At 39.5% G+C, this 15,768-nt stretch overlaps 1 protein-coding gene and 1 long non-coding RNA gene across 2 annotated transcripts in view; both read right to left on the minus strand.

The window, feature by feature from the left end:
• C3H13orf42 (chromosome 3 C13orf42 homolog) overlaps nucleotides 1-4,516 on the minus strand; it is a 56,130-nt gene extending 51,614 nt beyond the window's left edge. The window contains exon 1 of the mRNA XM_053705031.1: nucleotides 4,100-4,516. Within this exon, the coding sequence (XP_053561006.1) occupies nucleotides 4,100-4,516 (417 nt within the window). The remainder of the gene's footprint in view (nucleotides 1-4,099) is intronic.
• A 153-nt stretch (nucleotides 4,517-4,669) lies between these two features.
• LOC128652084 (uncharacterized) overlaps nucleotides 4,670-15,768 on the minus strand; it is an 82,442-nt gene continuing 71,343 nt past the window's right edge. Inside the window, exon 4 of the long non-coding RNA XR_008401260.1 lies at nucleotides 4,670-4,784. This is a non-coding gene — a long non-coding RNA (uncharacterized LOC128652084). The remainder of the gene's footprint in view (nucleotides 4,785-15,768) is intronic.

Below are 15,768 nucleotides of genomic sequence, written 5' to 3' on the forward strand. Positions count from 1 at the left end.
TTCAAGTCTTAGTTGTGTCTTGTGTGAGTAAGTGGCAAATTATGGAGATAGTTTTTAATGTGTAAGCAGTAGGAATTGACCAAAGACATGAAGTGTGAAAGAAAGGTCTAAGTCAAGTGTGACCCCAATACATTTGGCATTTGAGGTTGGGGTAATTATGTTATTTTCAACAGTTATAGAAAGATGAGATATAGAGATTTTGGAAGAAGAGGGGAAATAAGAAGGTCAGTTTTGGAGAGATATATCTTAAGGTAGTGTGAGGACATCCATGATGACATACATTATGAGAAAGAGAGTTACTGACACCGGTTAGCAAGAAAGGATAGGTCTGGGGTTAAAAGGTAGATTTGGGTGTCATCAGCATACAAGTGATATTGAAACCCTTGGGACTTAATTAAGGAACCTAAATAAGATGTATATATTGAGAAGAGGTGACCAAGGACAGGGCCTTTTCATATCCCAACAGAATGTGGTAGAAGAGCAGAGGTTGCTTCAGAGAAGGCTACACTAAAAAAGTATAGCAGGACAAGTAGACGAGAGGGCGGTGTCACAAATGCCGTAGGATTGAAGGATTTTGAGCAAGAGAGGTTGCTCAACAGTATCAAAGGCTGCAGACAGATTGAGAAGGATTAACAGAGAGAAGTGGTCTTTCCATTTTGCGGCAAGTAGGTCATTAGTAACCTTAATAAATGCTGTCTCTGTTGAATGTTGGGGGGGGGGAATCCAGATTGCAGTGAATCAAGGTGGAGGTTTAATGTGAGGAAGTGTGATAAGCATGTATATACAAGCCTTTCCAGAAGTTATGAGGCAAGGGGGAGTAGTTGGATGGAAAGGTTGGATCAAGAGAAGGTTTTTTGAGAATAGGTGTGACTAGTATATGTTTAAGAAATGAGGGAAATACACCAGTACTAAGGGAGAGATTTAAAATATGTGTCAGGATTGGAGTAGATGTAGGAGAGAAGGAAGGCAGTAGTTGTGAGGGGATGGGATCTAGGGGACAGGTGGGGAGGTGAGAGGAAGATATAAGGGCAGAATTATCTGCTTGCAAGATCTCAGACCCTGTAGTGGAAGCTCTGTAAGCTGCAAATGAAAGCAGCCTCCTATTTATCAGAGAAGGTCCAAAACAAATCCAATGCCATCAGATAACCTTTTTAAAAAAATGCTATGGTTTTTGCAATTCTTTTTAAAAATCTATTTGAGCAGACTTCCTGAAAAAACATTTTTGGGCTAAGCCTTCTAAACCTATCACCAATGCTTAATTGATAAACACAGTTAAAATGAAAAATATAGGACTAATGACACTTGTATGAAACTCTTTTTTCAGAATGTTAATTTATTGTTGCAGGTTAATAATTATACAGTTAAAGGTTAATTACAGAATTTAACATAATAAACTAAACTGAACATTGCACACGTGCAAAGATTCACTGAGAGATTTGCCTTCTACTCTGACCTGTTAGAGAACCCAATACATGCCCAGAATGTATTTTTTGTTTGCCCTCTTACCAACAATAAATCATATATTTTACATAGGAAAAAAGCTGGCATTTTAATTGCAATGATTTACATTTATGTTCCTATCTACAATATTAGCAAATAAAATAAAAATCACATTCAGTTCCTACTAAATTTCAAGTTCTTATTCTCTTTTTATAATCATAAAAATAGTGAATGCCCTAAGTAAGCTCCTGATTCTTCAGTGTGATTTTGTTATTTATTATTTTTAAAAGGATCTTACAAGGATAATATATATATATATATATATATATATATATATTTATATATTTATATATATATACTGTATATATATAATTATATGTGTTAAATCAAAGTAAATATACAAAGAAACAGCAAGCAACTTACTTGTTTTCTTGGAAAACGAGCACCTAGAAATTCTTATGGCAAGGTTTATTTGCGAGCAGATACAATTCACACGTTGTGAACCTGTCCACATCTGATTGCAAATTGTGGGGTGAATGTGCTCCCCATATTTATCATAGCTTGCAGGCTCAAATGAGCGAGCCTGCAACCGATCGGGGCATTCGCCTTGTAATAAATCTTGCCCTTAGTGTAGCCACTGCTTATAGTTACACAAGGGAGCAGACTTGCTTAGAACTTAAGTTGTATGCTGCTTTTTCTGATCATAGGCAAGAAACTGATTTCCTTTTTCTCCAGCATTTACTGAACAGTAAGCCAGCTCATGTTGCTGTAGAAGATTTATTACATCAAGCTATATAAACCATCCTGTAGAGATCCCAATCCCCTCATGGGGTCCTGACAGGAAGCAATGCCCCCTGCACAGATTAAAGGGATCTGAAACCCCAAATTTTTCTTTCATGATTTAGATAGAGCATGTGATTTTAAAAGCTTTCTAATTTACTACGTTTATAAAAATGTCTTCATTCTCTTGGTATCTTTTGTTGAAAAACAGGAACATATGCTTAAGGGCAGGCCCATTTCTGGAGCACTATGTTGCAGTAGTTTTGCAAGAATGTTATCCATTTGCAAGAGCACTAGATGGCAGCACTGTTTCCTGTCACGTAGTGCTCCAAATGTTACCTAGGTGTCTCTTCAACCAATAATATTATGAGACTAAAGCAAATTTGATAATAGAAGTAAATTGTAAACGTTTTTTTAAATTGTATGCTCTGTCTGAATCACAAAAGAACATTTTGGACTTTCATATCCTTTTAAGTTAAAAAAATAAAAACATAAAAGATAAAATTATTTTAAAATAATAAATAATATTTATAGTAATAATTTCTATTAAAGGGACACTACACCCACATTTTTTCTTTCATAATTCAGATAGAGAATACTATTTCCAATTTACTTCTATTATCTAATTTGCTTCATTTTTTAGATATCCTTTGTTGAAGAAAGAGCAATGCACATGGAAGAGCCAATCACATGAGGCATCTATGTGCAGCAACCAATCAGCAGCTACTGAGCCTATCTAGATATGCTTTTCAGCAAAAAATATCAAGAGAATGAAGCAAATTAAATAATAGAAGTAAATTAGAAAGTTGTTTAAAACTGCATGCTCTTTCTAAATCATGAAAGAAAAAAATTTGGGTTTAATGTCCACTGCTTGGTGTTTTTGTATAACAACAATGAAACAGACTGTTTTATATCCCTTTAAATGCTGAAAAAATGTTTTTGATTGGAATCTCCCTTTAAAAAAGCAAATATAATTTTATATTTCCTCATGAAGGGGATAACAGTGTATAACAAAGCCAATACCCATTAAAATTCTGACATGAACAGTATCTCTTTCTGAGCTCTGAGTAAATAAATAATTGATCTTTCAGGATGTTAGCTAATAGTCTATGCACTTACATTAAAATGGAGTGGATTCAGTAACAGGATGGGCTCTATCCAGTAAGCTGAGCTGTTCAACGTGCTGAGAGAAAACTCTCCAATAATATTCTATAAACTCTTTTCACTTAATTGTGTTAAATCCAACCACACTGGTGAAGAATATTTAATGGAAAGACCTTGTTAGTGAATATATCACTATTGTTTTTAATGCATAAAGATGTTGCATTCTGTTGCTTTCTAATTCAAATCTAAGTATTCTTAAGCAGAAATTATTTATACCTAGAACAGGAAAACAAATAAACTAATGCAAAAATTTAAAAGATGCTTTTATAAACAAAAAGTCAAAGGTAAAATATTATTACTTGTAACAATAAAAAAAACATTTCACACTGTTCATGATTGTTGACTAGTGCCAGGGTTCAAAACCAATTTCAATTGTATCTCCTGTTTTCATAAAATGATAAGTGTGATGTAATATTGAATTACAAAAATCTTAAAATCATACATAAAGCATACCAGCTCTGAAAAAAAGAGATGTAAATTGTGTGTTATATTTTGAAGGACAGATGAAGAATTTGTGTTTAGTCTCTGAGCAATATACAACAGATAATATTTCAGATATTTCACAATTTATATAGAATAACTCATCATTCGTGTTTTATGTTTATGTTATTCCAAATATATAATGATTGCCATAGCCTAGAATAAAACAAAAAAGCCCACGCTCAGAATATATAATATTGGCAAATACTACAAATATTGAAATGTCATCTCATACCTTACACACATCTGCTTGTTGGGCTGGTGTTTTTTTCTCTCCTTTTGAAGACTTTGTTGAGGTGGGGGAGCACTCTGAGGGTGTAGTCATAGACCTCAAATTGTGTAGACTGCTCAAATACTTTTTTCTTAAAGCTAAAAGATCCTGAAGATATTGCAAACAATCTTGAGTCTTGGCAAACATCCATGCCCTGTCCTCATCTTTGTAGTGGTAACAACCAGAGCTTTCAATGTTGGTCGTACTTTTATATTTTTTCAACGATTCGCTAAATGTTTGTCCACCATTGCCAACCACATACATGGAGGTACTGCGGACCAACCGCACAGGGGAGACTGTATCATTATAAGACGGATTTGTCGCAACTAGATCTCTACTACATGAGTTAGGGTGAAGAACAGACTGGATTTTTTTTAACATAGTATTGTATTTTTTTATGCTATATTTAACAATATTGATGAACACATTTGGGTTAAGTCTACATAAAAATTAAAAAATATATATTTAAAATTCCCCTCCAAATAAAACAAATGAGTCATTTCCTATCAAATAATCCAATTAATTTCTTATCAATATAACCTTAAATCCAATTTCTGAATTAGATCACTGTGTGCCAATCCATTCCTGTTGCTTTCTTCATTTCATGCAGATGAAAAGATGTCTTCCTATTGGTAGAATCTTGCATTAGCTACAAAATCAAAAAAACAAAGATAGCAAAAATGCACTGTATTATGAAGTAGTGTTTTCTGTCAAGACTCAGGTACAACTTGCAGATCACTGATACAGTCTGGGATGCAAGATCTCAAGTATTGTGTCTATGGCAACAAAAAAAAAGCACATGGCTATCTGGTGACAGGTTATTGTTAAGGAGAAGAGTCAGATAACAAGAGGCAAGAGTTTTAAAAGGAAAAAAGACGGTGACACTTTTGTTCTTAGGAGCACAGTGTAAGCTAGAGGATGTAATAATCTATTTTGATGATAAACAGTTATATTTTATCATAATTTTTTTTAAATAAATTATTATTTTGACATGTATTATAATATGCCTTTATATCTGTGGAGAACAATAAAATACTGTTTGTCTATTTAGCTTCCAAAATATTTTTTAACTCATTTAACAATTTTAATTATGAACTAGAAAAAATCAAGGTATGATTTGTATGAGTAAGTCAAATGATCATAAGTAAAGTCGGCACTCCCAAGGAATAACGAAAAAAAAGCTTTTTGTTCACATATAAAAATAGTGGCTTAGCATAAACGCACCTAAAGCATTTCAGCTTTTGCCTTGTTCATAGATGCCTCATGTTCGTTTTAGTTTTTCCATGAGAGTTCCGACTTTACATATGATCTTCTGTCATTAGCTTACGTGGTGTGTTCAGCTAGCTCACAGTAGAGCATTGCTGCTCTTTCAACATAGGATATCAAGAGAATGAAACTAATTTCATAATAGAAGTAAATCGGAGAGTTATTTAAAATTGTGTGTTCTATCTGAATAATGAAAGAAAAAAGTTGTGTTTCATGTCCCTTTATTCTAATATAAACAGATTATAAGAAAAGCCTGCTTGTAAATAAATGCACTGATGTCTGTGAATACAAATAAATTGCAACATAAAATACCAAAGCATTCGGGGGCGGAGTTAACCGCCAACAGGAGCAGTCGTGAAATAGGAGAGCTCCTGACTTTGGGGTTATTAAAAGTGATATCAAGCTGCTTTATTGCAAACTTTTGGGCACCAACCAGTCTGATATCCCACAAAGAGAGTGGTCCTACACCATCAAGCAAAGACTCTTGAGATTTTTAGGCTGCTCCCTGTCCTCAAGCTTAAGTCTCACCCGGCTGTTACCCAGCACTTCAGAGGCGTCCCACATCTGCAGAATTATATAACATTATATTAGCGCAATCTTTATAAAACAAAATTTCCCCTTTGAATTTTAAAAAAACCTGCTGTTTTACAGACCCGCTCTCTGTGATCTGCTGAGCGGGTCTGTTTTTTTCAAACAGCGCATCGGCCAGCTGTATAGTCACAGCCCGGCCCGACCGCGCCATAGCACTAAGTGCAGCTTGCTCCTGCTCTGTCAGACAGCAGGAGCGAGCTGCACTTAGTGCTATGGCGCGATCGGACCGGGCTGTGACTATACAGCTGGCCCGATGCGCTGTTTGAAAAAAACAGACCCGCTCAGCAGATCACAGAGAGCACAGAGAGGTCAAATCTGTTGAATAGTTGTTTGATAAGATATTTGATGTTAATGAAAGTTCTTAGTTTTACAGTTAATAATTGTTCATTATCTATGTGTTTACCATCTATGTGTCACCATATTTTAAGAGTCCAGATATATGCCATCACTTTCACACCCCTGGACTTACAGATGGACTCTACCCAGTTGAGGTAGACAGTGGCGTCACTAGGGTTGGTGTCACCCGGTGCAGTAAGTTATGGTGTCACCCCCCCCCCCCCCGAAAGCAGGCACACACAAAAACACAGGCACACACACATACAAACACTCAGACACACTTAAAAACATACTCAGATGCACACACAAACACTCGGAAACAGACTCAGACACACACACACAAAAACTCAGACACACACTTACAAAATATGTAAACTGCACTGCATTAATTATGAAACTCATGCCTAGAGCTGCTCCCTGGCTCAGCAGACCATCAAATGAAAGATAAACAGAGCACTCTAAAAATAAATCACTAAAGAAAAGGTTTAGGCGCAAACTATGAAAATTCTGCTCTCTGACTCTGTTCCAAGTCTGTCAGTGCACAGCCCCGAGCCGCGTGCCTACCGCTTCTTATGGACAATCATCTCTGCACTCTGCCCACCCCCAGACCCCCGCCCGCCCTCCTACCTGTTCAGTGTGCACTTAGTGTACCGTAACCGTAATGGTCTGGTGGGCATCATACGTGGCTCCTTCACTTTAAAGACAGTGTCAAACAGTCATGCGGTCAGGTGCCAGGCATCCCCTCATGATTTGCCAGTTCCCGTTTAGAGAGACAGCACAGCAGTGAGTGACTCCACTGCTCCACATGTCACTGAGCAGTGAGCACAGATAGGCAGGCAGGTTTAGGCTAGCAGTGCAACTTTGCAAGCCCCACGGCATGCCCACAACATTCATAGCGAAATTGGACAGGGGAGAAGCAAAGTACAAACAAGCAAAAGCAGCCGGGAAAACTATTTGTTGAAATTGCAGCACTGGCTCAAGGGGCAAAAAAATTGTGTGTCTACAACTTCCCCAGTCCCGCCAATGTTCACAAATGCCAGCCCCTCTAATAAAAAAAAAATCTATGCATCTCAGCATTGTATTTCTTTGAATTTCAATAAAATTAAAAAAAAAAAAAAAAAATTTTTTTTTTTTTTTTTTTTTTTTTTTGGTGTCACCCCCTGGAGGGTGTCACCCGGGTGCGGCCCGCCCCCCCCGCCCCCCCCCTTGTGACGCCACTGGAGGTAGATGGGACTTACTGTTATATGTACAGTACCTTTATTGCTTTATTAACACTTTTCTCTCCATACAGGTCATCATATGCTGGGTCATTATAGTTTCTTTTGTATTTGACCCTTTATCCCTTTCCACTGACCCATGGCACCCTCTACGCCTCTACCAGGCCTAGTAAGGCAATGAGGTACCCTATGAGAAACAGAATAGAGAACCCCTTAGATCACAAGGTAACAATGACTCTAGATCTTGTATAGAGGCCCTGCCAAGTATATAATACCCTCTACCCACCTAAACCTAGCTGGTACCTATAGTCCGTGCTCACATCCTTCCCTCCTGTAGTGGGCCCCTCCCATTCCCACCCCCACTTCCTCTACACCCCCCCCCCCATTTTATAGGCACTGATAAAGTGCTTTACTGGTGTAACTCTGGACCTCCGCTAATGGAGGCCGCAGAGAAGCTGTGGAAAGTGCTTGTATGCATTACTAGATTTGCTCGCTTCTTACAATGCAAGAAACAGTTAAACGCAGTTTCTTTTCCTTCTCCAATCTTCCTCCCACTCCTCCCTCTAACTCTCTTGTTTCTCTCCCCCCTCCCCCAGCAGCAGGTACACGCTTGGATCTTTGCTCCTATGACTCAACTTACCCTTTATGACTGAGTTGACATTCTCCACTCTGAATGCCAAGGGGCTCAACACTCCCACTAAACAAAGCCTGTTGGTAAGACAACTCAAAAAATACAAAATAGGGATTGCCTTCATCCAAGAGACACACTGGACTGACCTGTCCCCTCACACCCTCCGCTCTACCCTATACCCAGTATGCGAGACTGCCTCGTTTCCCCCCAAAAAAGGGGAGTAGCTATCCTCATAAGACGGGACGTTAAATACACCCCCATCACGGTAGAAAGAGACCCTGAAGGCAGATTTTTGATTGTAGTATGCTCCTTAAATGACTCCTTGTTCACCCTTGTCAATGTTTATGCCCCGAATACCTGCCAATCCTCATTCCTGGGGAAGCTGTTAGAAAGGGTAGACCAGCTTAAGAGAGGGTCCATCCTATTGGGGGGGAACTTTAACGCCACTTGTGATCACATGATAGACAGGTGCTCACACAATAGTCCACAACAGAAATACAAGCCTATCATCTAGAAAATGTTGCTTATGAGACATATTTTTTTTAAATTTGGAGAGGTCTTCACACAACAGAGAGAGATTATACATTTTTTTCCAATGCACATCATTCCTACTCTCGCATAGATTATTTGTTCTCTGATCCTTGGACCCTTGATAGATTGCGCCTGGCTAGGAATCGGATAGTCACCTGCCCCTGGTCAGACCATGACATGGTAACAACCACTATGAACCCACTCCCCCCTGAGGGCTGTCTGAGATCCTGGCGACTTGCAGATTCCCTGATTAAAAATCCTTGGTCCCAGCAAACTGCCTCTGACATACAGGATTTCTTTAAGCTAAATGATAACAAACAAACTGACGATACTATCTTGTGGGCAGCCTTAAAGGCTTATCTTAGGGGGACATTTATAAAACGGGCCTCGAGACTTCGGCGGGAGAGGGGGGCGACCTTAGCCCAACTATTTGGAGAACTTAGACCTTTAGAATTAATGAACAAACGACACCCTGACCCAACATTAGCTCTGCGCATAGGCCAAATTAGATCTGAAATCACAGCTAAGGAGACGATTAGGGTGCAGGAATCCCTGCTTCAATACAGGAAGCTTTTCTACTACCAGGGCAATAGGGCGGATAGACTTTTAGCCTCTAAGCTTAGAGCCAGAACAAAGGCGACAAGGATCCAAAAAATATCCTACTCGGGGGAAACACTACAGGCCCCCAGGGACATTGGTAAGGCCTTTATGTCATACTATAGCGGGTTATACAATCTAGAAGCCAATACTTCCACGCACAGAGCGGACTCCCAAACCATTAGGGATTTCCTATCCTCTCTCCATCTCCCTAGTCTAGAGGCTGACGAAGCAGACAGCTTAGCCCTTCCTATAACAACCCGAGAAATTAAAGAGGTCATCACATCCCTTAAATTAAACAAAGCCCCTGGGCCTGACGGATTCACCCCTTTATTCTATAAATCGTATGCCCCTCTCCTGATGCCCTATCTTAAAAGAGTATATTTTGAAATCTTCAAGACTGGATCCCTCCCTCTTGAATTTTTAGAAGCCTCCATATTGACCATTCAAAAGAAGGCAAGGACCCGACGCTTTGTCAAAGTTACCGCCCTATTTCGCTTATCAACATAGATATTAAAAAAAATTCTAAAATCCTGGCTACTAGACTAGGTCAGTTATTGCCCAAACTCATCCATAGAGACCAGGTTGGTTTTTTCCTTAACAGGCAGGGCACAGATAGTATGCGCCGCCTCCTCAACGTGTTTGCTGAGGCGGACAGAGCAGGGAGACCCCTTCTTACCCTGTCATTCGATGCCGAGAAGGCGTTCGACAGGGTGGCAGTTCTAAAAACCGCTGGCTTACCGGAGATCTTTTGTAAAGCAGTGGGAGCCCTGTATTCTGAGCCCATGGCTAGGGTGAGGGGTTTGGGGTTTTGCTCTGAATCCTTTGCCCTTAGGAATGGAACTAGGCAGGGGTGTCCGCTATCCCCACTTCTTTTTGTCCTGGCTATAGAACCACTCGCTGAGGCCATCCGCTCTAGCAAGGACATCAAGGGTGTGTACATTCAGGGGACCTACCAGAAACTCAGCCTATTCGCAGATGATCTGACGGTCTTCCTCTCAGACCTGGATCTATCGCTCCAACATTTATTAAACTTATTCAACCTCTTTGGTAAGATGTCGTTTTACAATCTCAATGTGTCTAAAACAGAGGCCTACCCAATCCATATTCCCACAGCCCAACTACAGGCCCTCCAGGCGGCTCACAAGTTCAAATGGAACCTAAAGGGCTTATGCCACTTGGGTGTCTTCCTGTCACATGAATTTAAGAATGTGATGTCAACTAATTACGACCACTTCCTCCAGGATCTCAGACAGATGCTCCAACTTCCTAGATACAGGTAAGTCTCTTGGATGGGCAGAATCTCCACCTTTAAAATGATGATCCTCCCAAAACTCACGTATTTATTCAGATGCCTTCCCCTTCGCCTCCCCAACTCCTATTTAGACAACTTCCAGTCGCTCCTAAACAGATATGTCTGGGCTGACACTCATCCTAGAGTAGCAAGGAAGATCCTTCAGGCTCCGATAGACAAAGGAGGACTTGGCCTCCCCAATCTTAGAATGTACTATGAGGCTGCCATGTTAACCCACATATCGAGCTGTGGTTCCAGCGAGGAATACCCTAGATGGTATGAAATAGAGCAGGCCTCTCTGCCCCATGACATCCTACTCCGAGACCTGATATGGATCCCACAACACTGCAAACCACTCTCTCTCACTCCTAACCCTATCATTAGACACTGCCTTGACCTCTGGCATAGACTCCGTCACTCTCCTAGAGTGGCCCCTTACCCATCCCCTGTCCATAGCATTCGAGCACTCCTTAGAGGGCTCCCAGACTCAAATGTCAGGGTCTGGTCCTCGGTCTCTGTGGAGACTGTCGGAGATTTGTTTTTAGATGGTACTTGGGCGACAGGGCCTGCCCTTATAACACAATACTCAATCCTCCGTAGGCTCCATTTTGAGGTTACATGATTTAGGTCATTGCTAAACAGTTGGAATTTTTTTAAATCACCACCTTGCGAGCTTACACTATGGGAGTCTAGGTATCGAATGGGCTTACAGGCACATCGCCCATTGACGGTCCACTACCAATGTCTTCAGGATCTCCCTATACTCCAGAAGACACACAACATTCTAGCCTGGGAGAGAGACCCGAATCAGGTCTTTGACAACCGAGAATGGATGAGGGCCATTGCACACACTAGACAAGCTATACACAGCGTAACCTTTTTTGAACTTTTTTACAAGCTCTTGACGAGATGGCACTGGGTGCCTACCCGGCTACGTAAATTCTCAACTGCTGCCTCTGATAGGTGCTGGAGAGGTTGTAATCAGAGAGGGATGATATACATATTTGGTGGGGATGCCCAGAAATCCAGAAACTATGGACCAAAGTCCTCGCTATAGGCGAATTCCTCGCTCTCCCGACAGACAAGGGCCCAGAGACCTACCTATTACACATAAATATCCCCAAACTCCCCAAGCCACTTAAACACCTTTTTGTTTACATGTTGATGTCCACTAAGCTTGCTATCGCAAGACATTGGAAACAACCTAATGCGCCCCACTTAGGGAAAGTCCTCGAGATACTCTCCACGGTTAGAAAAATGGAGGAAGCGGTGTACTTAAACAGAGGGCTCATTGATTTACATGCGGCTATTTGGTCCACATGGGACACACTCCCACAAAACTTGTTAGCCATAGCTTGAGGAGACGGTTTGATCTGCTGCTGGACCTCCCCCCCACTGCTCCCTTCCCCCCTACTTTCCCTCTACTTTTAACCTCAATAAAAATATTTATAAAAAAAAAAAAAAAAATACCAAAGCATTCATTTAGTAAAATAATAGAATTGCATATTGTCTATAATATGTTTTTTCCCTAATTCTAAGGTTACACTGAAATATAATTTCCTGTGATGTTATTAATTGTGCATATTACTAGTCATAATGACAATGACAGTTGTTAGATCTGCTGATACCCAGCCCTTGTACTTTTTCAGAATCATCATCATCAGAATCAAAAATCATTTGCATTTATTGCTAAAACAGTAATACAAATACAATTTAATAAATAAAGGGACATTTTTTTAATTTTTTGCATCTGAGGAGGACATTTGTAAAAAATAAAATAAAATGCTGTTCTGTCTGTATTGAGAATTTATTTTTTCTATTTTTGTGTTTGTAGAGTGTGTTACTATCCACCAATATAGCTGTGGGGGGTTTGCTTATCACTAGTGAACATCTATCCCACAGGCTCAAAATCAAAACATACAGCTTTACCCCCTTCACTACTGGGACTTTCAGAGAAACTTGTTAAATTTAGCATAAAAAGCATTTTTGCTATAACTCCATTTAAACAGAAATAGAGCCTTGTTTTTTTTATTTTTTTGCCAAAACTATATATATATATTTAAGTAGACAACCCAAGGTATTGATTTAAGCTTATTTTAGGTATATTTCATGCCACCATTTCACTGCCAAATGCGATCAAATAATAATCGTTCATTTTTTTACAAAATTTGTATTTCTCACTAAAATTATTTACAAACTGTTTACTAAAGTGAAGGAGAGATGAAATATTGTAACAAGTGATGTTTTTTGTTGTTGATGTTAATAGAGAGGAATGTCCTCTATTTTCTATTCTTATGTTTTTCCTTTTTATTGTTCACTACTTATATGGAAAATAAAAGATATAATAAAAAAAAATATTTACAAACTGCTTGTGCAATCATGGCACAAATGGTTGTAAAAGCTTCTCTGTGATCCCCTTTGTTCAGAAATAGCAGACATATATGGCTTTGCCATTGCTTTTTGGTAATTAGAAGGCTACTAATTGCAGCTGTGCACCACTATTCTATTATCCCCGGCAGTGAATGGGGTCAATTAGGTAGCTTGAATTAGCTTTAGTGTAGAGATTACCCTCCCACCTCCTGATTTCTGCCTGATCCCTCCCAAACAGCTCTCTTCCCTCCCCCACCCCCCAATGGTCACCGCCATCTTAAAGGGACAGTCTACTCCATAATTGTTATTGTTTAAAAAGATAGATAATCCCTTTATTACCCATTCCCCTGTTTTGCATAATTAACATGGTTATATTAATATACGTTTTACCTCTGTGATTACCTTGTATCTAAGCCTTTGCAGACTGTCCCCTTATTTCAGTTGCTTTGTCTGACTTCCATTTGGCCAATCAGTGCCCTCTCACTTGTAAATCCACAGGCGTAGCCACAATGTTATCTGTATGGCACACGTGAACGTACGTCCTCTAGCTGTGAAAAACTGCCAAATGCATTGAAATAAGTGGCGGCCTTCAAGGTTTTAGAAATTAGCATAGGAGCCTACCTAGGTTTAGCTTTCAACAAAGAATACCAAGGGAACAAAGCAAATTTGATGATAAAAGTGAATTGGAAAGTTGTTTAAAATTATATTCACTATCTAAATCACAAGTTTAATTTTGACTAGACTGTCCCTTTAGGTACTGGCAGACAGTCTGACAATATAAAAATATAAGGTCTTTTTTTTACATTAAATTTATTTTTGTTTATTTTTTATTTTTATGCAGTGTAGGATCCCCCTATCCCTCCAACCTTACTGACTCCCGCAAATAGCTCTCTAACCCTCCCCTATTGTCACCATCTTAGGTTTTTATTGTTTATTTTTATTTAATTTTTATTTTTTTATGGTGTGTAGTGGTCCCACCACCTCCTCCCTCCCGTGATCACCATCTAGTGACCCCCCACTCCCCTATTTCTGGTGTGTAGATGCTCCCATCCCTCCCTGTCCCTTTTTGTTTTTCTGTAGCTTAGGGCCCTCCCACTCCCTCCTCCCTCCACTACTGGGCCATCCACACGCCCCGCCTACATCTCCCACTATCACTAGCAACGATCGTTAGACGGTGACACACATAGTGTCACCGTCTGTAACGATCAGGCATCTGCCCTCATATGGAACCGAAAGCACTGATCACGCTCCATATGTGGCAGATGCCTGGAACTTCAGATACTCCAGCTCTCGGCTGTAACTTAAAGGTCCATAATACCCAAATGTTTAAACACTTGAAAGTGATGCAGCATAGCTGTAAAAAGCTGACTAGAAAATATCACCTGAACATCTCTATGTAAAAAAGGAAGATATTTCACCTCAAAAGCTCCTCAGTAGCCACATCCCATTGTAAAGACTTCTAAGCAGCAAATCAGTATGTCTGTCCCGGGAAGGGGCGAGCTTAAGTGCACTCTCATCTTATTTCTCTATTCAGTGTAAGGAAGTTTACAATGAAATCTCATGAGAGTTAAGTCAAATCTCGTGAGATCACAGTAAAAGAGTTCATGACCTCAGCACTGCTGATGGTGATTGGCTGCAGTTTATTTCTTCATTTTTTAATTTTTTTTTTACCTGCAGCTGGGCTGCAGCTGAGTATAACTTTTTACACAGAACGTACTCTGCTGAGCTGAGGAAATTGTGAGGTAAAATATCTTCCTTTTTTACATAGAGATGCTCAGGTGATATTTTCCTGTCAGCTTTTTACAGTTATACTGCATCAGTTTCAGGTGATTTAGCATATGAGTATTATGTCCCTTTAACAGCCAAGACTGCTGGAGCTTCCTAAAGCTCAGACGTGTATATACTGTATATGTCTTGCGGTACGATAAGCTAAGTACCCCAAGATGTATATATATATATATATATATATATATATATATATATATATATATATATATATATATATATATATATATAAAATTATATATACCGGTATATATACACGTCAGATTGGGTGAAGAAGGGGTTAGATGAATATTGCTCAAATATTGAATCACATGAAAGTAATGCAGCATATCTGTAAAAAGCTGTTTAGAAAATATCACATGAACATCTATATGAAAAAAGGAAAATATTTTACCTCAAAAAAATTTCAGTAGCCACATCTTATTGTAAAGAAACTTTAAGCATCCAATCAAAATGCTAGCCCCAGGACTTGCAAGGGAGCTTGCATGCTCAGTCATTTTATATCCTCATTTTAAGGAAGTTTACTATAAAATCTCACAACATTATGGTGCAACCCCTCAAGATCACAGTAAAGCACAGTGTGAATTCAGCACTTTTTGCTAATCATGAAGATGAAGTATAACTACTTGTACCACCCAATCACCCCGCATCCTGCAGGATAGTCATGGGCTGGGAGGCTAGGTCCACTGCCTGCCTGCAGATTGTTCTAGTTTTAAGAGACTATATAAGCCCCAACTTAATGATCAGCCATGCACGCCCACTGACCAACCAGATAGCCCACTGATTGCTCAGACACACCCATGCTCCCACACACTATGCACTTGCAACTCTGCTCCTCTTAAAGGGCCAGGATACCCACATTTTTCTTTCATGATTTAGAAAGATAATGCATTTTTAAACATCTTTCTAATTTACTTCTATTATCTAATTTGTTTTATTCTCTTGATTTTCTTTGCTGGAAAGCATATCTAGATATGCTCAGTAGCTGCTGATTGGTTGCTGCACATAGAAGCCT

The sequence above is a fragment of the Bombina bombina genome, chromosome 3, assembly GCF_027579735.1.
Source record: "Bombina bombina isolate aBomBom1 chromosome 3, aBomBom1.pri, whole genome shotgun sequence".
Classification (NCBI taxonomy): domain Eukaryota; kingdom Metazoa; phylum Chordata; class Amphibia; order Anura; family Bombinatoridae; genus Bombina; species Bombina bombina.